Below are 26,749 nucleotides of genomic sequence, written 5' to 3' on the forward strand. Positions count from 1 at the left end.
CTCTAACTCTCATAATTAACACTCTACCATACACTTTACCTACAACACTCAACAGACTTATACCCCTAAAGCTAGTACATTCATACTTATCACCCTTGCCTTTATACAACGGGACCACACAAGCACTTGCCCAGTCAATTGGCACCATACCTTTCTCAAAGCACACATTCAATAATCTTACTAACCAGTCAACAATAGTCACTCCACCACCCTTCAGGCATTCCACAGCACACCCATCCATACCTGCAGCTTTCCCTGTTTTCATCTCCTTTACTGCCTTCTCCACTTCCTCCTTCGTGATCAAAGAATCATTCAACTCTCCCAACACATTTATTCCTTGCACCCTTCTATCTGCCACAATCTCAGCCACCCTTTCCTCCTCTACATTTAATAATCTTTCAAAATACTCTGCCCATCTCTTCCTTACTGCATCCATCTCAATTAACATCCTTCCATCCTCTGCCTTTACTCGTTCTTCCTTCCCAGACTCTCCCTTTCGCACCCTTTTCACCTCCTTCCAAAACATTTTCTTATTCTGTCGAAAATTCTCTGTCAGCTGCCTACCCCACCTCTCATCTGCTGCCACTTTAGCATCACGCACAGCCCTTCTCACTCTATTCCTCTTTTCCTTATACCTTTCATATGACATCTCATCCTTCCTCTGCAGCCACAATTCATATGCACGTCTCCTCTCAGCCACAGCCATACTTACTTCCTCGCACCACCGTTCACTTCCTTTTCTTACACCACCACCCACACGTCTCACACCACACACCTCTTCTGCATGCCCCACCACAGCACTCTTAAACAACTGCCATTCCTCCTCCACGCTGCCATTTTCCCGATCTTTCACTGCGTTCCACTCATCTTTCAATTTCTCCTGATACTCTATCTTTTTCTCTCTTTCATCCAACTCACTCACTTTCAAAACCTCCCTGCCACACCTAACCCTCCTAGCTCTCACCCATCTCTTACCTACTCTTAACTTTCCCTCCACCAGGTAGTGGTCAGACATACCTCCACCCTCCCCTCTCAGAACTCTCACATCCAACAATCTTCCTATTACATTCCTAGACACAACCACATAGTCCATCAAAGCTCTACCAACAACCCTTCCACCCTCCTGTCTCACCCATGTATACTTATAAATATCTTTCTTCTTAAACAGCGTATTCCCAATCACCATCTCTCGCTCCACACACATCGCTATCATTCGTTCCCCATTTTCATTTCTTCCAGGCACACCATGCATACCAACTACGCCTTCAACTGCTACATTTCCCACTCTAGCATTCAGATCTCCCATCATTACCACATTCACATTCGCTCCAAAACTCTGCAGACACTCATCAACATCATTCCAGAAAGACTCCCTCTCTTGTTCATCCCTTTCACTACCAGGCCCATATGCACTCACAAACACCCACAACTCACGTTCAAATTTCGCTTTCACCCACATCAGTCTCGATGACACCTCCTTCCATTCAATCACACACTGCTGTACTTCCGGACTCACTAACAAGACCACACCTTCTCTTGCCCTTCCTCTATCAACACCTGACAATCTTCCATTCACACTTCCAAACATAGATTCCCCCTTCCCTTTCATCTTCGTTTCACTCAAAGCTAACACATCCAACTTTCTTCTCACAAACATTCTCCCAATCTCCTCCCTTTTAGCCTCAATTGTACTACATCCACGCACATTCATAGACCCAATCTTCAGGGTACGGGGATAACTCCATCCCCCATCCCTTTCTCTGGCCTGTCTCTTTTTAGGAACTAAAAAACAGAGGAGGGGGTCCCTAGTCCCCTCACCCGCCCCTTTTAGTCGCCTTTTACGACATGCAGGGAATACGGTGGCAGTATTCTTCCTAACACAACCTGGCCGCAGAGTAGTAGTACCACCCCATAGTGCGGCCATATATATATATATATATATATATATATATATATATATATATATATATATATATATATATATTGCCAGACGCCCTATTCCATATGGGGAGGCCACAAACAAATCGCCTCCACGTCTTCCTGTCCCCCGCCATTTCACTGGCCTGTTCCCAGCTCACACCCCCCTCTCTCATATACCTCTCCACTCCATCCCTCCATCTCATCCTTGGCCTCCCCCTCCCTTTCTCCCCCTCTACCTCACTCACATACTCTCCTCGTCAGTCTCTCACTCTCCATCCACTCCACATGGCCAAACCACCTCAGTGTGCTTCTCCTAACGTTTCCTGTCACATCCACATCCACAGCACAACACTCCTTCACATCCTCATTTGTTAGTCTTGTCTCTCCATGTTACTCCACATGCTCCTCTCAGATAACTCATTTCCATGGCTCTCATTCTTGTTTCCCTCCAACAAGATCCAAGCTTCACTTTCCATACGTTAGAGGTGGTATCACAGTACTGTCATGTAGTAACTTTTTCACTTCCATGCTCACTTGCCTGCTTTTATCACTGCTTTCAAGGAATCAGCAACCTTTCTTCCTTGGTGTACCCTTTCAAGCACTTCACCCTTCAAACTTCCATCCTTACTCATCACACTACCCAAGTACTTAAACGTACTCACATTTTTCACTTCCTCCTGATCCAGTCTCACTGTACATTTACTGACTTCACATCTCTTGGAGACCATAACTTTACTCTTCCCTACATTCACCTTTAGATTCAGTTTCTTACACTCTCTCAAACTCATCCACGAAGCCTTGCAGCTCCCCTTCGTCTTCACTTAACAACACAGTATCATCTGCAAACAACAGTACAGGGAGTTTCCAAACACTGCCCTCTCTCATTAGGGTCACTTCAACATCCACTGCCCTACCTTGTATCCCTCTTATAACCTCATCCATATACAGACTGAACAACCATGGGGACATGACACATCTCTGTTTCAACCCAACCTTCAAATAGAAAAATTCACTCAGTTCACTATCCACACGCACTGCAGCCTCAGCCCCCACATACATACTCTTCACAGCATTCAACAACTTCCCATCTACTCCCTATATTCTTAATACTTTCCACAATCCATGTTTATCCACCCTGTCATATGCTTTCTCGAAAACCATGAAGGCTGCATACAACTTCTTTCCCTTCTCTAGAAACTTTTCCACTAAGCATCTAAGAATGAATACCTAATCTACACAACCTCTTCCCCTCCTAGAACCTCCCTGTTCTTCTCCACCTAATTCCTTTGTTATTTCTTTAACTCAGTCATTAAGTATCTTACCATATACTTTTCCTTTTACACTAGGAAGACAAATGCCCCTATGATCACCACACTTCTATTCCCCCTTTTCCTTGTACAAGGAAATAATTATACCTGACTTCCAATCCAATCCTCTGGGACTCTACCTTCCTCCCAGGCCAACCTGCACATCTTCCACATAATTTCTACTACTCTCTCTCTCTCTCTCTTTATATTTATATATATATATATATATATATATATATATATATATATATATATATATATATATATATATATATATATTAGCATGGGTCATGGTTACATGGTAAAAAAAAATTTTCATAAGTTATTTCAAGCAGCTTGTCAATCAACCCCACTTCATGAGAAAAGTATCCTAAGGGTGTTTCAATCTATTCCCAAAACGTTTAGCGGTCGTGCAATGCTAATGATATTTTTTTTAATGTGTACCAAATAACTTGACAAATGTGCATTTTCACACCAACAATTAACCATGTATGTGTCCATACATAGATATTTCCACATATATATCATACATGTCTAGTGTAAATCTTCTGATCTATATATATAACTCCACAGAATCGTATTCTACCTTACTGGCCTACTCTAGCAAGTCTCTCTCATTAGCTGCTTTTGGGTACAGTCAGCGGTGCTCTTCCCCTGTCTGGAACATGCATTGCATCCGATCCTCTATTCTCGTCCTTCCTGAGCTCATTAATTCTGTGATCATCGAAATGTCACACTCAGCTGCAAGGTCAAGAGAATTACCAGGTCTTCCCACTTGCAGATTATGATATCAGTGGCAGTGGGACAGAAAGATGAGATGGAAAGTAAGAAAGAATATTGGAAAGCCCAAGATTTTATGGGATATTGATTTTTTTTTTTACCCGCTGTGCCCGGTTAACGTATGGTACGTTATAACATTTTGTCACACTGAGTCCCGTCAACGTACCTATAAGTTTTTCAATTGTGAGGTCCATTATTTGCACAATTTTCAAGTTTCGCACATGATTTTGGTAGGCATATGCAGGAGACCTTCCTCTACCCACCACCAGGCGATGACACTGCCTTACCCCACGTGACCCCCCCCCACATGCTGTTGTCTTGGCAACTCATCTGTTAGCAGTGACCTGGCCAGTAAAGACATGTCGCACCACAGTACGAAATTCAAGGCGAGAGTGATTCCCCAGTCAATGACGATGTGGAGGACAAAGATTACGTGGTGCCAGTGGAAGAAACGAGCAGATGTGATGAGGAGGTAACGTCGCCAAGGAAGATGTTGTATGTCGATGTGTTCAGTGAGTGAAACAATGCTTATATCACCATATTATTGCATGAAAACAAATACATTCTTGTACTACATAGGAATTCGTACCAAATAAACAAATATCAACCTATTCGGAGTGGTTTGCAATAGTTACTGCTACCATAGAAAATGCAACAGCTGCAGCTTGGCTCCAGAGAACACAGTATCAGGTGTTTAAAGGGTCACCTGTATAGCCCATTTCTAAGCTCTGGTGAGCACTTTTTTTGGTATTTTCCAATGTTTCTCATAAAAGGTGGAGGTTTTAGCCCCCCCAAAAAAAATACAAAATCTACTGGGATTGGGCGGGTCATTGGTGAAAAATCTGCTGGGATGAGGCAGGTTAAAGACTAGATTCATGGAGAAATTGGAGTGTAATGATCCTCAATGCACTTTACAAGATTACATCATCATTTAAACAAATTCTACAACTGCATTATTCCCTGTTCACTCAGCTATGATAGCTGGAGTCAAGAAACGTTTAAATTAAGGCTGCTCATTGGTTAATGCAACACTGAGATGCTTGGTAAATCTACAGCTCTTCATATTTTAACACACACACACACACACACACACACACACACACACATAGCCCAGTAACGTCCAGTGTCCTCAATACAGGACAGAACTGAGCATTTTCAAAATCTAATAAAGAAGGGAATCCCGTAGTAGGGACCTTTGAGGTACGCGACTATGAGCCAACACATGGAGGGCGGTACGCCTAGCACCCTTCCAACAAAATCCCCCACACAGGAAACTGGGAGCCAATGGGTTAAACACTGGCAAATCTATCAGTGTCTTTAACCTATTAGCATCCAGTGGCTTCAATACAGGACGGAACTGGGCATTTTCAAAATCCAATAAAGAAGGGAACCCCAGGGTAGGGACCTAATGAGCTTCGCAACTATGAGCCAACAGGTGGAGGGCGGTAGGCCTAGCACCCTTCCAACAAGATCCCTCGCACAGGAAATCTGGGAGCCAGTGGGTTAAATATATATATATATATATATATATATATATATATATATATATATATATATATGTATGTACAGAGAGAGAGAGAGAGAGAGAGTTGGGCAGTACCGAGGTACAAAAATACCGAGTTACATTACCGAGTTACAATTCGATTACCGGTAGCAGTAGTGACACTACTTTTTTCGTCATGAACAAAAATTGGTATTGACGGTACATTTTTAAGCATATTTTGTCGTTACTCAGTAATGGTACATTTTATTTATCTATTTTCACTCATCGTGTGATAAAAAAGGTAAGGAGAAGGCCTATATGGAAGTGCTGCTGGACCCTGGCCATGTGCCTGAAGAAATTAGAAGAGGTGAAGGAAAGCGCCGCTCTGACATTGTGCTTGCCTCTAGTGAACGCAGTGATTGGGGTTGTGGAAGGCAGGTTCGGCCATCGTTTTAAGGACATTGACTATCTGCTCGCTGCTGCCTTTTATCTCCTATTCAAGCTATCGTGGTTGGCATGGTTACCTGGGTCTGCCTTCTACAACAGAGAAAATGAGAAGGAGGGTGGAGAAGAAGATGGTGTCACTACCGGAGAGCAAGCTAGAGGACGCGGCAAGCAGCACCACTGATGATGATGACGAGCAGGATGTCAAGGAAGAGTTTTTCGAACCCCTCTCCTTTAAGGAGAGGAAAAGGGAGACTGGGATAAAGCTAGTAAAGGAATTTTTGGAGAAACCACAGAAACATAAAATCAACAAGGACTGCTTTCCTTGCAAGGTTTTCAGAGACTTATTTGTATCTTATAACACGCCAATACCATCCAGTGCTGCTGTGGAACGTCTGTTTTCACTGGGGAAGGACATGCTCAAACCAAAAAGAGCGGGACTCGGTGACTATCATTTTGAAGTGCTCATTTTCCTCAAGGGCAACACTGGAAAAGAGAACTAAAGTGCACTGTGTAATTATCAATAAGATTATTGCGCATGTAATGACACGATGTTGTTGTAAAATTGTGTTTATTTTGATAAACACTAAACTAGGTGTATAAGAACTAGGGATGCACCGGAACTAGGATATTATGTTCTAGCCGGAACTGGAACTGGCCGGAACTCTCCAAAAGTTTTTGTGGTTTAAAACAGCTGATCGGACGTGTGCTTTCGTGAGCCGATTGGTATGCCAGCAGCTACTTTTCGGTAATGTTGGTATGCCTGCATACATGACTGTGTTCGAATTGTCTGAAACAAGTTAAAAATTCAACAATCAAAATACCTCTGGCATCATTACAGGATAAGAGAGCCATCGTTCATAAACATTTTTACATTTTAAAATAAAGACATAACGGGTTAGAATATGAATAAGATGCCAGAAATAAGATATTATGCTGATGAAAGACACTGGGTCACCGGTACTAATTGAACGATTTAGGTTTGTTTATGTCATTTGTCAGACTGTTTCCCGGGATTATCACCACTGAAGAGAGAGATGACATGCTTGATCTCGTCGAGGATAGAATAAAGAAAAACATAATCTTTAATAAGAACACAGATGAGGACGTGAGAAAAGTAATGCCTTGAATGCAGCTGGATTGAGCCCACCAGAACATCCCAGTAAAACAAAATTTTGGCAAAATATAATAACAAGGCGACTGTCAATATATAATAATTCAGAAAAAAATTATTTATTGTCATTTCCACCCAAACTAGTTTTTGTCGGTTCAGATGTGTGCCAAAGCTATGCAATGTTATATACATATGTGCTGTCATGTTTTCTTAGCAGCTTACACTTCCATCACTGAGGATTCATTACATGACCTTTAACATGTAAGCTTAAAATCCGAGTAAAATTTTAGATGCATGAAATTGTATACTAATGAAATTAGATACCTTATTTTGATTATGTGGAGATTATTTCCAAAGAATAAAGAAAACTAAGGTTGCAACTAAAGTTGTGGTTACTCTCATGCAGGCCAGGGTTTGTAGAGCTTAGTTTATGTAAACCCCATAAAAGACCCATGAAGCGGTACTGGTACCATTGTCATGAAAGAAGGATGCCAAGGTTTTGATGGAAGAAATGTTTTCTTAATGGTTAGGTCCATTATATACTTGGCTCTGATTTTCAGATGGCATTTTTCTCATTTCAGACCATACTGCCCTCATCTTGGTGGTGAACTGATTTTTTTCTTTTTTTTTTTTTTGTGTGTGTGTGTGATTTGTTGGCTCATGTGATGGAAATTTCCAGTAGCTGAGATATACCACTTACCCCAAAACTGAGTCAGTTACAAACCATTTATGGTAGCAATACTTAACCTAACCTAGAGTCCAAGCAAATCAATCTAATCAAAACAAATTCCAGCTTTACCCTAGCGATTTGCATCACATATCCTGAGGAAACAAGAGCAGGAACAGGAGAGCACCTGTTACTTTCATAGAAATGGACGCAAAACAGAACTGCCAGGCAGCAACTTGGCTGGTGATGGCTAGAGTAAGTCATGTGACCCTCTTGTTCGCCGGCAGATGGGTAGATTAAAAATTGTTATCCCCATTACTACTGATTTCTGACGCACGTGTCACAGAAGAAATTAAACTACTGGGATAAAACATTCCCTGAAAAAAGTAGCTATAAGATGTAGGCTGAAACTAGATTAATACCTTGCAGATTTTCATGTTTATTAACATTTATCCAGAAAATGAGATAATATGCCGGTGTATATCACAGTGGTAATCAGGGCTCAGATTGCAGTTAATCAATGCTGGCAGTGGTTTTCCCACCTAGCTACATTGGTTACGTTAGGGAGGACAATGGTGTGAAATTATGAGCCAATTTAGTGTAAAAGGGGTCGAGTTTTCATTTCTTGTGCTAGAATATGCAGTTTTTCTCATGTAAGATTCCATTATGTGCTTGAAATCCCACTACATGGGAGGACTATCCGATATACTGGATCATCGGATTTATCGGATCAGGCTTACACCAGGAGATTTGTTATAGCGAGGTTCTTCAGTACTGTAAATGGATGTAGTAATGTTACAGTAGTTCAGCGACATAATGATTCCAGAAACATTTACCTCTTGAAACGGTTCGTCTAATGTGATGAAACTTGTCGTACACAGTAGCTACAAATTTTGCCCATTACACAGTGGCTCTATTAAATTTAGCCTGCATATCAATGGGTGCCCCTTGGTAGCAGTGGAGTCCTAGACAACTGCTTAGTCTGTTTACGCAAGGAAACAACTCTGTAAAAATAACCATTCATCCGTCCATCATCCAATCCTACGTTGCCCCATGAGGAGCGTAGGAGCCCGGGGCTAGGCATTGGCCCCGACATTTACAAAGTAACATTATTTTCTTTGCAAAGAAAGCAGCAAGTGAGAGGAGGGCGAGGGATATTTTCCACATTTGTGGTGGTGGCTCCCTTCTGAAGAGTTGGATTGCCAAAATGAAGGAATATTAACCTATATCGAAAAGGGGTTTGAATCACCACTATATGACAATGGCTGTGATGGACCTGATGTTAGTATAGTATAATAGTCTTCCCTCAGTGGCCTTTTTTTCACAGTTTATAATTTCTGACCCACTTTCTATACCAGTAAATTCTTTACAGAGAATGACACCAAAGGATTTTCATGTGATTTCAAACTGCTGTTGAAAGCATTTTACTTGTGGCCAACCCTTTTGGAGTGAAGGTGTTTAGCACTGGATACACAACGAATCAAACATGTTCCTATAATATTGTCATAAAATGACCTTAAGAATCACCTCTTGCTTTTTTTGCATTAAGTCCTGGGACACCCTTGTATTAGCTCTGCAACATTTCATTGCATAATGTGAAAGGGGGAAGACTAACATATTCATATCAAATATTTCTACATACAATGTTTCAGCACTTTATAATGTACTATATACACTAATTCACAGTACTTACAGCCTCAAAAGGTAAGTATATGTATACATCACATAGTCTTTTTTCTATCTCATGCTATAAAGGGAGTATTGTTATACAGCTTTCATTAAAAGACTAAATTCGTTTTGCATTTATTTTCATCAGGTTCAAATGCTTAAGGCATAAATGTACTAAATATCTATAGAGTACAGTACCAAACATTCGTAAATATATTTTTACAATTTATATCTAGTATACACTGCTTGTAAATTGCAGAAAGTAGTAATACATTGCGAGGTCTGATCAGTAAGGTCTGTTAAGAGTTGTATATACTGGACATGTAGAGAAAACAGTGGGTGCAGTTACATAAAACACCCTTCCCGTAGGTTCATGTTGTCTTTGCCTTCATTTTCTGCTATCTAAACCATACTGTAAGCCTGATTTTAGTGACAATGTAGCTATTACAAGTTTGGCTTGCTTTGTAAACTGCCCAATAGAACTGTGCTTCCAAAGCACGAAGACAACTAAAGAATCACAGGGTACTAAACATAAATCAGTGGAAATGGTTATATAACAAGAGATTGCAGTCTTCTGGCATCCTGATACATTAAGAAGGATGCATGCCAGGCTCACCACACATATACGTAATCATAAAAATCTTACACATTTAGCCATCCAGTATCCAATTTGTCCCCATCAGGAATGTACAGACACAAGGCAAAGCTATTCTGTCCTGCACACAGTAAAATAAACAGAAAGCTAATCCCATATTACCTCATTTGAGGCAAAGGGGCCCACAGCTATATAAGAGTAGAAGACTGACCATTGATCTGCCAGTGTTTTTTTAAAGGGGGAAAATAATTACTGTATATACTTTCAATCAGCTTAAACCTTTGTGTATAGCTAGGATTCTACTCACAATGCCACTTCATGAGTGTTTATACAGATAACTGATAAATGTCTGTTGGCCAAGTGTCTACACAGGCAATTGATAAATGCCTGTTGGCCAAGTGTCTACACAGATAACTGATAAATGGCTGCCGGCTGGCATAAATATGGGCATTAGAAAGTGTTGCAATAACTACTCCCTGCAACTTTTTTCACTGCATCTGATCTTTCCAAAGCAGATTAATACTGTCCAGCAATAATAAAATACATCACATATCCCTTAGCTGAAAGGTTATTACACTGCTGCTACCACTACAGTCCTAGTGGTGACTTTCCTAAGCTCAGTACAATAATCTGGTAAGAGCAGCATTCTCTTCGTTTAGCTTCACGAGCATCTGCACGAATGACAAGCCTTATGATTTCCTGCAACCAAAGAAAGTACAGGTATTTACAGTGCTGGCTGACCATTTAAGCACTTTAAATAATGAGATGATGGGTAACTACAATGGTGCCCCTATTAACTTTGTATAGACAGAAACGCAGCATCCATCCAGGAACTAGACCTCCACACTTTTCCTAGCTTCTTGCTGTGGTGAGGCACTGTCTACCATCAGGGAATGTTGGTTCACTGAACAGGATGGGCCTGCAAGGGGTAGTTGCTTGCCTGCAGTTGATTTGTCTGGTTTGCCACACAGGCATTACTCTATAACAGCAGACAAGGAACAATAACAGAAATAATATAAGAGACATCCCTGGACTGAAAAGGTGTGCAGAACTAATTAGTCCTCATAATGCATTTCAAGAAACAGGCATATGATGTGGACAGCACCAACACCATATTTTTTTCTTTTAGGTCGTAAGGTGGTTGATTTCTCTGCCATTCAGCATTTCCTGCCAGGTCCTGTACAGCACTTCCATTCACTTCATTCTCCTCTCCTGCAGGAGTGGGTTGAGGGAAATGTATCTCTATTATTATTTGAGGAATGTTGACAGGATAAGTATCAGCATCATAAGAATACAGAATTCAATGTTGGGAAGGTTAATATATACATCACTTGTATATTAGCTGCCTTGCCTTTCTCTTGCAGTTGGTAGCTGCCCTTGGACTGTGTCAGTAAGCTGGACAACACACTCGTTGCTGAGGCCAAACCACATCAGAAATTCTGCGCTGGTCATGACCTCTAATGGGTTCATTCTGTCAACAACTGTCCAATGTCATACACGAGGTTGGAGACGCTTATGGTCTCGCAGTCGCTGAAAATGTGGATCCATGCTGAAAAGATTATTATGATAGCCTGACGCATTGTGGTAGTAAAATAACAACACTGGCTAGACATCAGATTCCTTGCAATGTATTTTTGATAATGACAGCAAAATTCAGAAACAGCAGTGTAACTAACAGTTCTTACTTGCTTTAATCAATTCCACTGTGCATATTGATATTAGAAAATAAAACAGTTCTTTGCACAAGTTGCCTTGTAAAATGAGCTTCTGTTTGGTCTAATTTCTTTCAGTCTATTTACTTTTGCTTGCTACAAAATTGTTTAAATAGGTATATGTTGTCGCTTGCACATACATTACCTTGTTAAGTGTGAGCTGTTGTTTGGTTTGTGTCTAGTAATGGTTGTTGTTACTTTAACAAGCTTACTTAAGAGGGTTCTACACATTCCTGAATAACATAAATCATTTAAAGGAGTTTGGTAACATGAAAATACTGTAAACATCCCTGTAGGTTCTACCAGTGTCCTTAACAACTTAGTATTTATTTAAAGCTACCCTGTATGTCATATTTTCCCAGTATTTTCTCAACGATTCACACCTGTACTGTGCTCAGGAAATGGTATTATCAGTATAAGCTGTCTGCAATATGATGTTGCTTCACTGACCAGGGCCATCTAACTAAGGAAATTCATTCACACACAATTTTAAGTAGACTCTTCCTTGCAAACTATTTTAAAATCAATCATTGTGGCTTTCGACACGGAGTCCTTTTATGACTGGCATATTATTTTCTGTGGGTTTATATGACTGCATATATTCTAATATGCCCCCCTCAAAAAAAAAAAAATAATAATAATAATAAAAGGGTACTGCATTAACATTACAATGGACGTCTTGATAATATGTAAACAATGAATTGGTGATGAATGGAGCTAACTTATAAAACTATTTATATCATACATATGCTGCAATTTATTTTTAATATCGTGCAGTTAAAACTGCAAAATCACTGTAGGCGCCAGCCAAAAGGCAGGACTACAGGTCACGGAGTTAGCTAGCATAAACCACTCATGCCTTAGTCCTGTTCTTGTCAAGATAACTTCCTCTTGAGAATTATTACTACAATCAAAGCTCAGACTCATATTTATCTTTCTCCTGCCATCCACAAGACCATCCTGAATATTCTCTCCTCTTAAAATCCCTACAATCTCACATTTTTGGAAACGCTCGACAACGGCTACGATCCCCGCACCTGATTTCTGGGTATATATTACTGTCTGGTTTCCAGTTGGCTGATGTGTGTATGTATACGTGTGTCATAAAAGACTTTGTAGTTACTTGTGGAGAAGTTATCTATTAGACTTGTGGACGAGCGGTTGTTATACTTGAGTTGTTTGTAAGTAGATAATCTTGGTTCCCATTTGTCATGCAATGACAGGAGAGGTAAAGAATAGTATGGGACTATTTTTATTTGTCTTGGAAATATTAAACAGTCTCTCACACACGAGTGAAGTATAAGTAGAGTCCCGCTAGCTACCTCCCTGTCTCGCTCTCTCTCTCTCTTCCAAGTTGCTAAGCCTTTCTCCCTACTACCTGCCGATTCTATGGCCTCTCTCCTTCTGACTTTGCTTCCTAAATTCTGGTGCAGCAGGGGTCGTGTCACGTGTGTTACACTGTGGTTGGAAAGTTCTAGAAGCCTGTGTGTATGTGTGTGTATGGTCATTAGGCGCTGTCGTGTGCCTATAAAGCATTCCTTGAGTTAAGAGTGTGTAAGCATGTTTAGCATTGCTCGATTCTTGCAGACACAATACCTTCTCATCATCTGACTTCCTGCTTCTATCTCTATCTATCTTTTTATCTATTTATCTATTATGATTTGTAATTATAGTATGGAGTCCTGACATATGCTCGGCCGCGCAGCTGAAGGTCCTCCGACAGCAATCATCATTGACATATGCTAATCTATTAGTACATATTATTGATTATAATATTGTAATATTGTAATATATAGTAATATATAGTAATGTCTAATATTTCACCTAACTTGTAAGATGATTCTGGTAATACAGAATTGTGGTAATACATAATTGTAACATCGTGAATTGTTACATAATTGTATTGTAATTGTTACATTGTAGTAACATTATAGTAATACATAATTGTAACATTTTACGAATTGTTACATAATATTGTGGTAATGCATAATTGTGTTGGCCTTATAATTGTAGTTAAAGTTACATAAAAGTTACATCTTGTTAATGCAACTGTTACATAATTGTTACATATTGTTTGTAGTTACATAATTGTAGTTAAAGTTACATAAAGGTTACATCTTGTTAATGCAACTGTTACATAATTGTTACATATTGTTTGTAGTTACATACTGTAATTGTAGTTAAAGTTACATAAAAGTTACATCTTGTTATTGCAACTGTTATATAATTGTTACATATTGTTTGTAGTTACATAATTGTAGCAAGTGTAACATAATGCAATCGTTTGTCGTTACATAATTGTTACATATCGTTTGTAGTTACATAATTGTAATAATTGCAGTCCTGACATTGAATCTGGTCATGCTGCGGTCGATGATATGATCTGCCATGCCACTAGCTTGTGGAGACAACAATTTGCTTTTTTGATTGTAGTTTATGTGGTATTTTGGCATTTGTAGTAACACTTATTTTCATTTGTATGTTATGTGGTCTTACTCTATTTCTTTTTCTTTCTTTCTTTCTTTCTTTTTGTATGTATTGATTTTCTATAGTTTGTTTTTCTTCGTTTGTCTACGTTTTTTTCTGTGTTGTTCATGGTTGCATAATTGCTGGCTAATTTCCTTGGGACCCTCTTTTAAGGTTTAGTTTATATTGCACAAATATTACTGAAATTGATATTATATAGTCCCATATTTTGTTATTTTATATAAAAAATATATATACACTATTTACAGTATAAACTATGTATACTGACTTGTTCTTCACTTGTACCTATCGTGGGCAATATATGTGTCAGCACTGTGTGGAAATCATTGTCTTCACGATTGTGTTGAAGATGTTCATTCTTGCTAACGTCATTTGTGTTGGCCATTTTTTTTTCTGGTTTTCCTTGTAACATAATTTATATGTTTCCACAAGGTAGATTTAATTAATAAATGTTTAGTACAGTTCTTTTAATCGCTCATTGAGTAACTGTGATAGTATATTTTCTTTATTACTTTGTAGATGTAATAATGTATACAGTAGTTGTATGTATGAAACACGTATTTTGTGTAAGTATAAATGGTAACACTCGTTGGTAGTAAATAATTGCTATAATAAATGAATGAATATATACAGTGTAGAATATTTATTGTTGGTGATTATTTAGTGTTTGAGTTATGCAGATAATTGAAGTAAGTATGTGTATGTAAGTTGTAATTATACAGCAAGTTTTATATGTTTGTGCAAAATGTGTTGTCTATCACTGTGTATCGTATGAATGAAGTAACTATGTAACTCACTAATTTTTACCGTGGTGGGAATGGTGTTAGTGATGGTGCATGTGGTGATAGCATTGTTCTTCACGGGTTGATTGACGTTTTGTGGGGTGTCAGACACACGGCTTGGCGTCGTCTCAGCACATGTATGGTGACGTCGACTTCCCACACTGGTAGCTGTGGTGAGTAAACGAGTAGCGATGAGTAACTTCAGTGAAGATAAGTGAGTAAGATGAGCTGTGAATATGGGCTTGGTATTTGCTTTGTTGTCTTGACCTCTTCACTCCTGCGTCAGCGGTGGAGGTTGGGTGGATGTAGCAGAGAGAGGAGGATGAGGTCTGGTGGTTGTGAGTCGTATCTCACTCTTCGTTTGTTTGTTTTGTTTTTTCTTTCTTGATGTATTCTCGGTCCTTTTTTCTTGTGATTTACTCGTTGTCAGATGAAGACTGTCGTTACTTGTAGGTGCGTGTAGATTATACAGACGACTCGTGGAGTTGTTACTTGTAGTTGATTGTACATGGTTGTAGTTCGTTGGTTCGTCGTAGAAATTGCAAGATTGTTTGTATCAATATATTGTTAAAATACTGGCAAGACGTCGTGTGATCACTGCTAAATCAGCGTGATGATCGTGGAGACGGAGGAGGGGTTGGAGAGAATACTGTCAGGAGCTGGTTGTAAGTTGTTGGTTGTGAGAGGTATTTTTTTTTTTATTGTTTTCACTCTTCTTAATGAAGAATCAACTGTACACTCGTGGGCTTGTATTTTGTAGGAATTCATTGTAGAACTGAAGATAATCTTGTAGAGTGTCGCCTGCTTTTGTAGAAATTCACTGTTGATTCGAAGACAAGGTCCGTACTTTCGCTGACCACCAAATGTCACAAAAAGGACTTTGTATATACTTGTAGTGGAGTTTTGTAGATCAGTTATATATATATATATATATATATATATATATATATATATATATATATATATATATATATATATATATATATATATATATATATATATATATATATATATATATATATATATATATATATATATATATATATATATATATATATATATATTTATATTTATAATATATATATATATATATATATATATATATATATATATATATATATATATATATATATATATATATATATATATATATATATATATATATATATATATATATATATATATATATATATATATATATATATATATATATATATATATGTTAGACTTGTGGACGAGCGGCTGTTATACTTGAGTTGTTTGTAAGTAGATAATCTTGGTTCCCATTTGTCATGCAATGACAGGAAAGGTAAAGAATAGTATGGGACTATTTTTATTTGTCTTGGAAATATTAAACAAAGTCTCTCACACACGAGTGAAGTATAAGTAGAGTCCCGCTAGCTACCTCCTTGTCTCGCTTTCTCTCTCTCTCTTCCAAGTTGCTAAGCCTTTCTCCCTACTACCTGCCGATTCTATGGCCTCTCTCCTTCTGACTCTGCTTCCTAAATTCTGGTGTAGCAGGGGTCGTGTCACGTGTGTTACACTGTGGTTGGAAAGTTCTAGAAGCCTGTGTGTGAGTATGTGTGTGTATGGTCACTAGGCGCTGTCGTGTGCCTATAAAGCATTCCTTGAGTTAAGAGTGTGTAAGCATGTTTAGCATTGCTCGATTCTCGCAGACACAATACCTTCTCATCATCTGACTTCCTGCTTCTATCTCTCTCTCTGTCTATCTATTTATCTGTTTATCTATTATGATTTGTAATTATAATATGGAGTCCTGACACGTGCGTATAGAGTCTACCATCCTTCCGTCATGTAGCTAACTGGCTTCCATGAGTCAAATCATGTGTAAGACATTCTTGGTAATCGGGGCCAGGGGATGTTTTGTGTTTCTGTTCCTGATACACAAGACATATCTACATGATTATTACATATTGCGCTAGTGTTACATTTTGTATTATGATTATATTTACCCCCCACACAGTATCTATCTATCTATAATATATATATATATATATATATATATATATATATATATATATATATATATATATATATATATATATATATGTATGTAAGTAGACGTAGCCGAGAGGTGTAATTAACAGAGAAGGTTATCTGGCCACCAATCTTGATGACGAAGTTTTAGGTTCTTGTAGTGAGATAGGGCACTTGATTATGGATCGTTAAGCTCAGCCAGAATTAAGTAATGAGACGCAGTTTCAACGAGGTGAATTACAGCACTCTTGTGTTACAAGTTTATTGCACAAAGTTATAGAAAAGGTGAGCTACAGTTTAGTAGAGTGTGATACTAACGTCGGACCTTCTCACCAGCCTTCTCTCCCTTTTCTCACTCTCTAACCCCCTTTTGATCTGAAGGGAATCTCTCCGACATTATATAGAGCATGGGGAGGATGTGTATGGTAAATTTGCTATCACGTGGACTAACTGGTTAGGGCTGGTTACTCCACGTGTTTGGATACATCATGAAATTCTTATTCGTCTGGCCTACGAGGAAGTTTGAGATACATCGTATGGCTAAGAATTCTTGATGGTCGGGGACAACACGGGTTGTGGATATACATTGTGTGAATTGACATTCCTTGTTCATCTACGCAAGGGGATGTGTTCTTTAACTCTTCCTGGAGAATTCAGACATAACTACCTGTTCTACATATTGTTACCTATAGCTATATACAATAGTTACATATAGTGTTGTGTTATGCCTGCATATAGCTCTGTCACGCGAAACTTTCGTACCATCGACAGTAAACAGTCATAACATATTAATGGATACTAGATATACATTACAGTAAAATTGTAAGTGAAGTACGTAATACTGTGAAGGTTACATAATTGGGATAACGTAGTTATTGTAGTTATGAAATTGTATATGTATAATATAATAGTAATATTAAAATATTACAATGGCAAGTCTACTGTAGTCAGTTATACAATATGTATGAGAAGGACTTGCTGTGTGTGTGTATATATATATATATATATATATATATATATATATATATATATATATATATATATATATATATATATATATATATTGAGATATGATAGTATAATTAAAGTAAGCTTATATTATGTGTAACCCATATTTTGTTATTTTGTATAAAATATATATACAATATTTACAATATTTACTCAGATTTCTCTCACTTGTAGAGAACAGTTCTTAAACACTGATTCCAGGTTGGCAATCCTTGCTTGCATTCTGTGCATGGCCAAAATTAATACAATAAATATTATGGAGAAATTTACAAAGATAACTGGAGCTGGGCTGTATACATAATATGGGTTAAACATAATCCTACTGTATTCATCCCAAGGTTGTATTGTCTGATTTGTTAATTGCATGGTTTCATACTTGGGTGAAGTCAGCTTAATGTGTTCACTTACATTTAAGTTCATCCTAGGCAGTGGCTGGAAGTATTTGTGTATGTGGTTGAGAATGGCATAATGGTTTTTAGTGGGCAAGGTGTATAGTGTAGTTTTTAGTGGGCAAGGTGTATAGTGTAGGTGTCAGGACTGAACAGTAATCTGGTGAAATGTATAAACCGGATGCTGATGTATGGGCTGGAGGTGTGTCTGGGCAAGTCACAAAAACTGATGTATTTTGAGTGAAATAGAAGAACTGTGAATGTCCAATGCGTTGATGGTGGATGAGTTTATCAGGAGCAAATGTGAAATTGCAATGATGAGGGATGTCATGATCTTTTATGATGGGCATTTCACAAGGGACTGTCTCAGCTGGCTGAAGATATACGCAGGACAAAGGTGAAATGCATGTAATGATGTGTGACATTTGTGTTCAGTTGTTGTTTCACTAGTGAAAGTGACAGCGTCCTGTTTCTTGGAGACCATGATGACTTGGGTTTTGATGTTGATGGTGACTAATGAGTCATCTTTCTTGAAAGAAAAGGGTATATTTGATAGCCTGTGAAAAAATCATCCATTACGAATGGTACCTGAACTACTATTGATGTTGTTGTGAGTGTTGCTTCCAAATATGGATAATATATCATCAGATTTGTTTTCCTTAAACAAAGGATTCAATCCATGCTATGTATGCCTTGACTAATTACTTACCAGAGGTTGTGAATGGGTAGTAAATTAATGGTGATCCTTCCGTTACCAGTATTAGCAATTCCTCTCATGAAGGCCTGATACTGAGCTCTAGTATTGTCTAACTGTAGTATTATTACGTCAATATGTTCTATGATCACAGAGAGGTGTTGGAATAGTGTATTGTTACTTCTAGTGCATTTACTTTCTCCACAGTTCCTAGAGTTGATGCGTCTGCCTTCCTTAGGTTCTTTACAGTCGTCAGCATTAAGGTGTTCTGAGTATTAGCTAACTTATGTTGGTATGAAAGAATTTGTGTTATTTTGTTAAATTTGTTATTTATTTCCTCTAGATCATTTTCTGTAGCTAGTCCAAAAATGTTGCCTAAAATTGCTCCACCTAGGTCGAACAAACCGCATCTGTTACGTGTATGTGTGATGTTTCTTGTCTGAAGTGTGCTACTTCCAGCTAATGGGATATCCTGGATCATGGTGATCATTACGTGCTTAACCTGTTCTAGCTTCCAGTCGTTTAATTTAATTAATTCAGCTACTTCCTGTGTGGGGTGATCATGTGAAGAAGGGTGTTTTAATTCCGCTTCCAGAGTTCTAAGTGGTCCTGATAACTTCTGTAACATTCTTGGTATGTCTTGCAGTATGTCCAAACTAACTTCGGTACTTATTATGTCCTGCACTATTGCTGTTGAGGCTGTTGGGGCTATAGACTACATGTTGAGGATGTAAATGAGGTGATCCTTTTGATATCAACAGCAACATGATCCATGGAATTATTCGCCTCATCTTTACCTACCGAAAGAACAACTGTATTAGAGATCTAATCCACTGTTGTTAGCAAGTTATGCTAAGGGTGATGATAGTGATGATGAATAATACAGGTATCTTGGCTTGTTTAATCCTGTTATCTATAATAGGAGTCTAAATCTATTCCTAAGACATGTAAATGCCTTGTTATGGTGAGAGCTGTATTGGTTGCACCTATGTTTGTCTGTTTGGTATGCGACCGCAGTGTATTTCGATATGTGTTGATTGCTTCAGGCTTATTTTCACCGTGTGTACTAGGGTTTTCGGTCGTTTCTGGTGTTTTATAGTTGCAAGCTAAATTTCTTGAGACCCTTTTTAAGTGGTCAATATGTGTTTCTTTTTCTTCGTCACTCGATAGTGACATCACTACCTTATTGTCTCTTCTCTTGATTACCCTGTATGGGCCTTCAAATTTAGGTGACAATTTGTTGTTTCTAGTGTGAATGAGGCTATAGACAATATCACGTATATATGCTCATATTTGATTCTTTTGCCTTCTTGTTAAATGATTCTGTCATTTCTTCCTTGGACATTGATAACTGTTTCTTTATCTTTGTGTGTATTTCTTGAAATTCACTTAAGCGAAGTTTAGGATAATCGTCATAATTATATATGGGAATTTGCTCGCCCTCTAACGTCTCGTAAGGAAGACGTTTGTCTGACCCGTAAATGACCAAATGAGGTGTATCTCATACTGATTTATTAATTGCACCGTTAAGTGATGCTTCAATTCTGGGGATCCAGTCATCCCAGTTTGCGTAATTTTCTTTGGGAATGTGCCATAGCACATCTAATATTTTTTTTATTCTGCCTTTCCACCAGTCCACTGGAAGCTGGATGGTAGGCCAAAATATTAACTTTCATTATATTGTATTGTTTACATATATCTTGTAAAATTTCAGAGTTAAATTCACCACCATTGTCGCTTATTAGCACCTTTGGTGTAGTGAACCTACAGATCACATTATCAACGAATACCCATGCGACTGTTTCTGCTGTTTTATCCTTAATTGGAACCAAGATCACAAATCGTGAGAAGTGATCAGTTGCAACAAAAAGATGCTGATTGTGATTGGTAGTTAAAGGTAATTTAGGTAAATCAACCTTGACAGTGTCCCACGGTTGTCTAGGTACAGAATACTGTCCTATAGGTGCAGGTGATAACGTGTAACCTTAATGTTTCGCACATGACTCGCATCTGTCTTTGTGATTATGTATGTCTTTGCATAACGTTGGCCAATAATATGACATCCGGGCCTGCGTGACTGCCCTGTCCTTGCCAGGATGCCCTGCATGTGGACTATCGTGTATTACCCTTAAAATGTGAGGTATTATTGTACCAGGAATAACAAACTGCCTAGTATTTTTTCTATGATATGTTTGTCCTGGATTTACCCTATAAAAGACATTGTTTACCACTGTGAATTGTTCAAGTGGTACCTGTACTTTGAGTAATGGTACATCATCGCCTGACTCGAGATGATATATTACTTTAGACCATACTGGGTCCTGTCTTTGTGCGTGTGAAATTTCTTGATTTGTGGGGATCGTTTTATCATTGTTGGAGAGTGATTCCTGTGGACTTATTGTGGCAACATTGGCTAACGGGTTTCGTGATAAGGCATCGGCAGCTAAATTTACTTTACCTTTTATGTAGTGAATATTTACATTATAATTCTGGATTTTATATTTCCATCGTGCTGTCCTCTCAGAGAGGAGTTTTTCTTGGAACATGCCCACGAGAGGCTTGTGGTCCGTGTATAGGTGAATTTCGTATCCGTACACGAGGTCAAATGATTTCTGTAGAGCAAATACTACTGCTAGGGCTTCTTAGTCCGTTGTACAGTAATTTTTCTCTGCTCCTTTTATTTGTCTTCTGGCAAATGCAATAGGTTGGTATTTTCCTCGTTAATCCTCTTGCATCAATACAACACCTAAGCCTTTGACGGAAGCATCTGTGCAAATTATGAATAGTTTTGTGAAATTAGGATAGGCAAGGCATGGAGCGCATGTAAGTTTATCTTTTAAATCATGAAATGCTAATTTTTGTTCCTCTTCCCACTGGAATACAGCATCCTTTTTTAGTAGAATGAATAGCGTTGTGCTATAAGAGAGAATTGGTTAATAAAGGAGCGGTAATAACCAGCTAGCCCCAAATCGTCTTACTTCATCTGTATTTGTGGGTTCTGGGAAATTCCTTACCCCATGTATTTTGTCCTCAGACGTGTGTATACCTTGGGCATCTAATCTATGGCCTAAGAATTTTATTTCCTTAAAGCAAAATTTGCATTTAGACAGCTTAATTTTTAAGCCAGTATCAGCAAGCTTTTGTAGGAGCTGGTCTAGTTTCTGTAGATGTTCGTCTATACTTGGAGTAGCTATAATAATGTCATCTAGATGGACAAATATTCCTTTTCCCAGCATTCCAGACAATACGTAATTCATCAGTCTCTGGAAAGTGCCTGGTGCTGTCTTAAACCCCAAGGGCATTCGTTTGTATTGGTAGTGCCCTGTATTTGTGGAGAAAGCAGTGTATTTGCGTGATTCTTGTTCGAGGTTAATTTTGGTAATAGCCATTGAGCAAATCGATTGTGAAAAATACATTATTTTCTGGTCCAATATTTTGTAAGACGTCACTTAACAATGGCATAGGAAACCGGTCAGGGAGTGTGTGCTGATTTAATTGACGGTAATCTACTACCAAATGCATTTCTCTGTTTCGTTTAGGCACGAAAAATAATGGGGCATTCCACGGGGAGACAGATGGTTCAATAATACCTGGTTTTAACATTTTCTCAGCATACTGATTTGCCAGGGTACGTTGAGAATGCGTGACCCTATCAGCTGGTATATATATATTGGTTGTGTGTCTGGGTGTACGTTAATCTTGCGTGTAATCAGGTTAGTACACGCTAATTGTTCTCCAGGTAATGCTACCATTTGTCTCTGTTTCTCTAACAGATCTTAGAGATCTTTTTCTACGTTGAACTGACCTGAGTGAATCAAATTCTCATTTAGGCACTCTGTCTGATGAGTTTGCTCGACGCCCCTGCTACTGTCACTTCGTGTAAAGGAGCTGGGCAAATTTCTAACCTACAAATACAGGTTCCTTTCTTAATCTTCACATCTCCATTCATGGTATTAGCTAAAATGACATTCGTCTCACCCTTGTCATTCATTCAGCACAGGGTGCTCTCTGTCAAAAGGCCATTTATTCTAACCGTCTCTTCTAATGCAATGACATTACAATTTCTCAGTTTACTCTTAATCGTAACTTGCATGAATGATTTTGGTGGTAAATTTAAATCAAAATTAATGCTGGCTGGGTAAGTGGATGAGTCACGTTTGCACAGTGAGTGATGAATGGGGGTTGGGTTGTGACAGCTGGTCTGCGTGCCCATTTTCTTTGAGAAGTTGAACGTCGAACTCCCCCATTTTGGTTTTGTGAGTACTCGTTCTTGTGACGCTAGTTTTCCTTTTATTGCTGGTTGTATTATCAGGAGATGAATTTGCTGTCATAATGAATTCCATTGAAATGTGGCATCAATATTATATTTTGTGTTCTCATTGTGTTAAGTCCAAGCAGCATTTCTCTAACTGATAATTTTTCTACTGCGTAAAAGGTGGTAGTTAATGATTTTGTGGTCTCTGTGAAATTCATGTTTAACTCAGGCATACCAATAACTGTTATTTCTTTACCATCCACTGTGTATAAATTTAAGTCTGAGTTTTCCAAAAACGTCACTCTTCTATTTCTAAAAATTCTTGCTAACTCATCTTGCATTATTAAATTCACTGGTGATCCAGAATCCAAAAATAAAGAAATCTCTTCCTCCTCACATAAAGCAGAGACCAAAAGGCATTCATTTCCAGAGACTTCCTATGTTGACTGTTTGTTTATTTGGGTGTTTTATGTGTCGTCATCTTTTGTACTGGTACGATCTTCCCCCGACCTATAGATGGATAACATTTTTTCTATCGTTCTACAATCTGAGGTCCAATGTCCGGTGGACCAATGACATCTGCAAAATGCCTCGAAACCTTTTGTTTTTTTGCCTATCTTCTTTCGTTTTAATGTAACACTCCGATTATGTGTAACCAGGCTTTGCACAGTAATAACAGAGAGTGTTACCTGAGTTCGACCTATAAGGTGATCTTCCATCTGCTTGTCTTTGTGCCGACCGATGTCTACTGGGACTTCTGCCAGACTTTTGTACCGCCCTGTTACCTGGTGTGCGGAAACGAGTCCTTGAGCTACAATTGAGTGTTTTTTTTTTTTCTGAATTGGTCGAGATTGTCTCTGGTCCTTGCCAGGACTTGAGTTATTTATCCCTGCTACGATTTCTGGCACTTTGATCCTTGTCCTGTTGGTCTGTGATGTGTCAGTCATACCAGCTTTACTACAGTTTAATTCCACAATGGTCGATAGGCAAAAAATAAAAAAATAAATAAATAAATAAAAATAAAATAAAATAAAATAAATCAAGTAAACTCATCCCTCGAGTATATGGGATGGTTTTTGAAATTTTTAGTATCCTGTCATGAAATTGGCATAGAGCTGCTATGTAGCCAATGATGTCAACGACATGCACTGGTGATATATTACCAGAGAATGTTGGTAGTTCATTGTCTTTATGACAAATATACACTGGAAATGGAGTATTACTGGAATTTTGTGGAGAAGGTACTGCACTAGTACTTGCTTCATCTACATTATCCATCTTTACCGTGTTTTTCTTGCCATCGTCATTTACAGGCAATTTATATTTTTTTCCTGATCTTAATACTCTATGGTCTAAGTTATAGTAAAATGGAAGCAAATTTTTATAAAGTTCACTATCTACATCTGAAATTTCTGACCAAGTGTCATCGTCATTTACTTCAGCGTAAATTGCATCTGTTTGCTGTTCTTTGTCTAGTGTTTGTTGTGTTTCCTGAATCTGGTTTTCCTCTTGTTCTTGTGTTTCTGATGGTGTTGATATTTTGTTGATCGTTTTCTGGTGTTTGTGTCAGGGTATTTGTCACTGATAATTTAGATCCTTTGGGCACTAATTGTGTAACTTTGCTTAGCATAATGGGAATACACAATGAATCACATTTTACTTTTCTCTTGATTGCTTATAAAATTAGAATTATGAAACACTTCTGTAAGAGTAAATTGTGTAATTGTCTCTCACTGTTTAGTTTGTAATATTTATTATGATATATATATATATATATATATATATATATATATATATATATATTGCTTGGTTCGTTAAGTGAGTATTTTATGGAGACTTTTGTAATTGGTGAAGCGTTAACTAATACAGCATTGGTTAGAATAAATCAACTCACTAGAATAGCAGTAGAGATATAGTCGTGGTGTTTGTTGATTGTTGATTACATTTGGGGTCAAGACACTCGCTCTCCTCTTCCTGGTGGTGGAGGTCGGATGTCACACACGTCACTTAGGGTTTGGTTGAGGTAGGTCAGGTCCTGATATGACAGTCAGCACTCTGTGTTCTTGCTAGTGTAGGCAGACAGGCTGGCAGGCAGGCAGGTGTAGGATGGCAGGCTGGTGTTGTCAGGCTGGTGTTGTCAGGCAGTCGGACTGATTGACAGATTATGACGACTTAAGCAAATGATGACAATGCTGACCTGCTTGCCTCACTCTGCTAGTGGTGATGGGGAAGATGGTGGGGGTTGTTGGGGATGGAGAAGGTGGAGGTCGTGGTGGAGGGTGGTGTTGGTTCAAGGAGGGAGAAAATGTGCTGAAGGTGGGTCAACACACAGATGCACTTTCTTCTTTCCTTGTTCACTTGTAGTGTTTAATTTTCCTTACTCGTTGAGATTAACCTGTAGGCTTGCAGATTAAGTTGTTGATCGACGTACTTTATCATTGATACTGTTTCTCGTAATCGTGGAGTTGTGGTTTAGGAGCGATTAGGGACCCTTACTCGTTAAGATTAACTTGTAGGCTTGTAGAGTTGTTAATCGACGTAGTTTTCGTTGATACCATTTCTCGTAATCGTGGAGTTGTGGTTTAGGAGCGATTAGGGACAAGTTAAACTGCGTTGATGTGACGCCTGCTCTTGCTCTCTGCTTTGCTTGTTTGTTTTTGTTTGATTGCGTGAAGTCGCCAAATAGAGCATAGTCGTAGATTGCTGTGATTGAGACATTAATCGGCTTTGTTTACAGCTCGCCACCACTCTCAGTGAACGTAGTGAGGTGGATATCATAGTTTACCATTATAGCGGTTGTGTATACTCGTAAGGCGTAGTTTGTCGTAGTTTACTCGTAAGGCGTAGTTTCATTGTGGCTCATTTTTACCGCTGTTCACCAATGTAAGTGAGGGTAGTAGGTTCGTTTTTACCGCTGCTCACCAGTGTAAGTGAGGGTAGTAGGTTCGTTTTTACCGCTGCTCACCAATGTAAGTGAGGGTAGTAGGTTCGTTTTTGCTGCTGCTTACCAATGTAAGTGAGGGTAGCAGGTTCGTTTTTACTGCTGCTCACCAATGTAAGTAGACGTAGTCGAGGGGTGTAATTATACAGAGAAGGTTATCTGGCCACCAATTTTGATAGCATAGTTTTAGGTACTTGTAGTGAGATGTGGCACTTGATTTTGGATCGTTAAGCTTACAAGTTTATTGCACAGAGTTATAGAAAAGGTGAGCTACAGTTTAGTATAGTGTGATACTAACGTCAGACATTCTCCTCAGCCTTCTCTCCCCTTTCTCTCTTTAACCCCCTTCTGATATGAAGGGAATGCCTCCGACATTATATAGAGCGTGGGGAGGATGTGTATGGTAAATTTCCTATCACGTGGACTAACTGACTAGGGCTGGTTACTCCATGTGTTTGGATACGTCATGAAATTCTTATTCGTCTGGCCTACGAGGAAGTTTAAG

At 38.5% G+C, this 26,749-nt stretch overlaps 1 protein-coding gene across 1 annotated transcript in view; it reads right to left on the reverse strand.

Annotated features, from left to right (window-relative positions):
- Nucleotides 1–6,619: 6,619 nt before the first annotated feature.
- LOC145415426 (uncharacterized) overlaps nt 6,620–26,749 on the reverse strand; it is a 96,156-nt gene continuing 76,026 nt past the window's right edge. The window contains exons 7-9 of the mRNA XM_080284706.1: nt 24,705–24,857; nt 23,993–24,088; nt 6,620–6,724 (exon numbers count right to left, since the gene is read on the reverse strand). Of these exons, the coding sequence (XP_080140832.1) occupies nt 6,620–6,724; nt 23,993–24,088; nt 24,705–24,857 (354 nt within the window). The remainder of the gene's footprint in view (nt 6,725–23,992; nt 24,089–24,704; nt 24,858–26,749) is intronic.

Source organism: Coenobita brevimanus, chromosome 102 (assembly GCF_032717465.1).
Source record: "Coenobita brevimanus isolate Jiangsu-jjx chromosome 102, ASM3271746v2, whole genome shotgun sequence".
NCBI classification, from domain to species: Eukaryota; Metazoa; Arthropoda; class Malacostraca; order Decapoda; family Coenobitidae; genus Coenobita; species Coenobita brevimanus.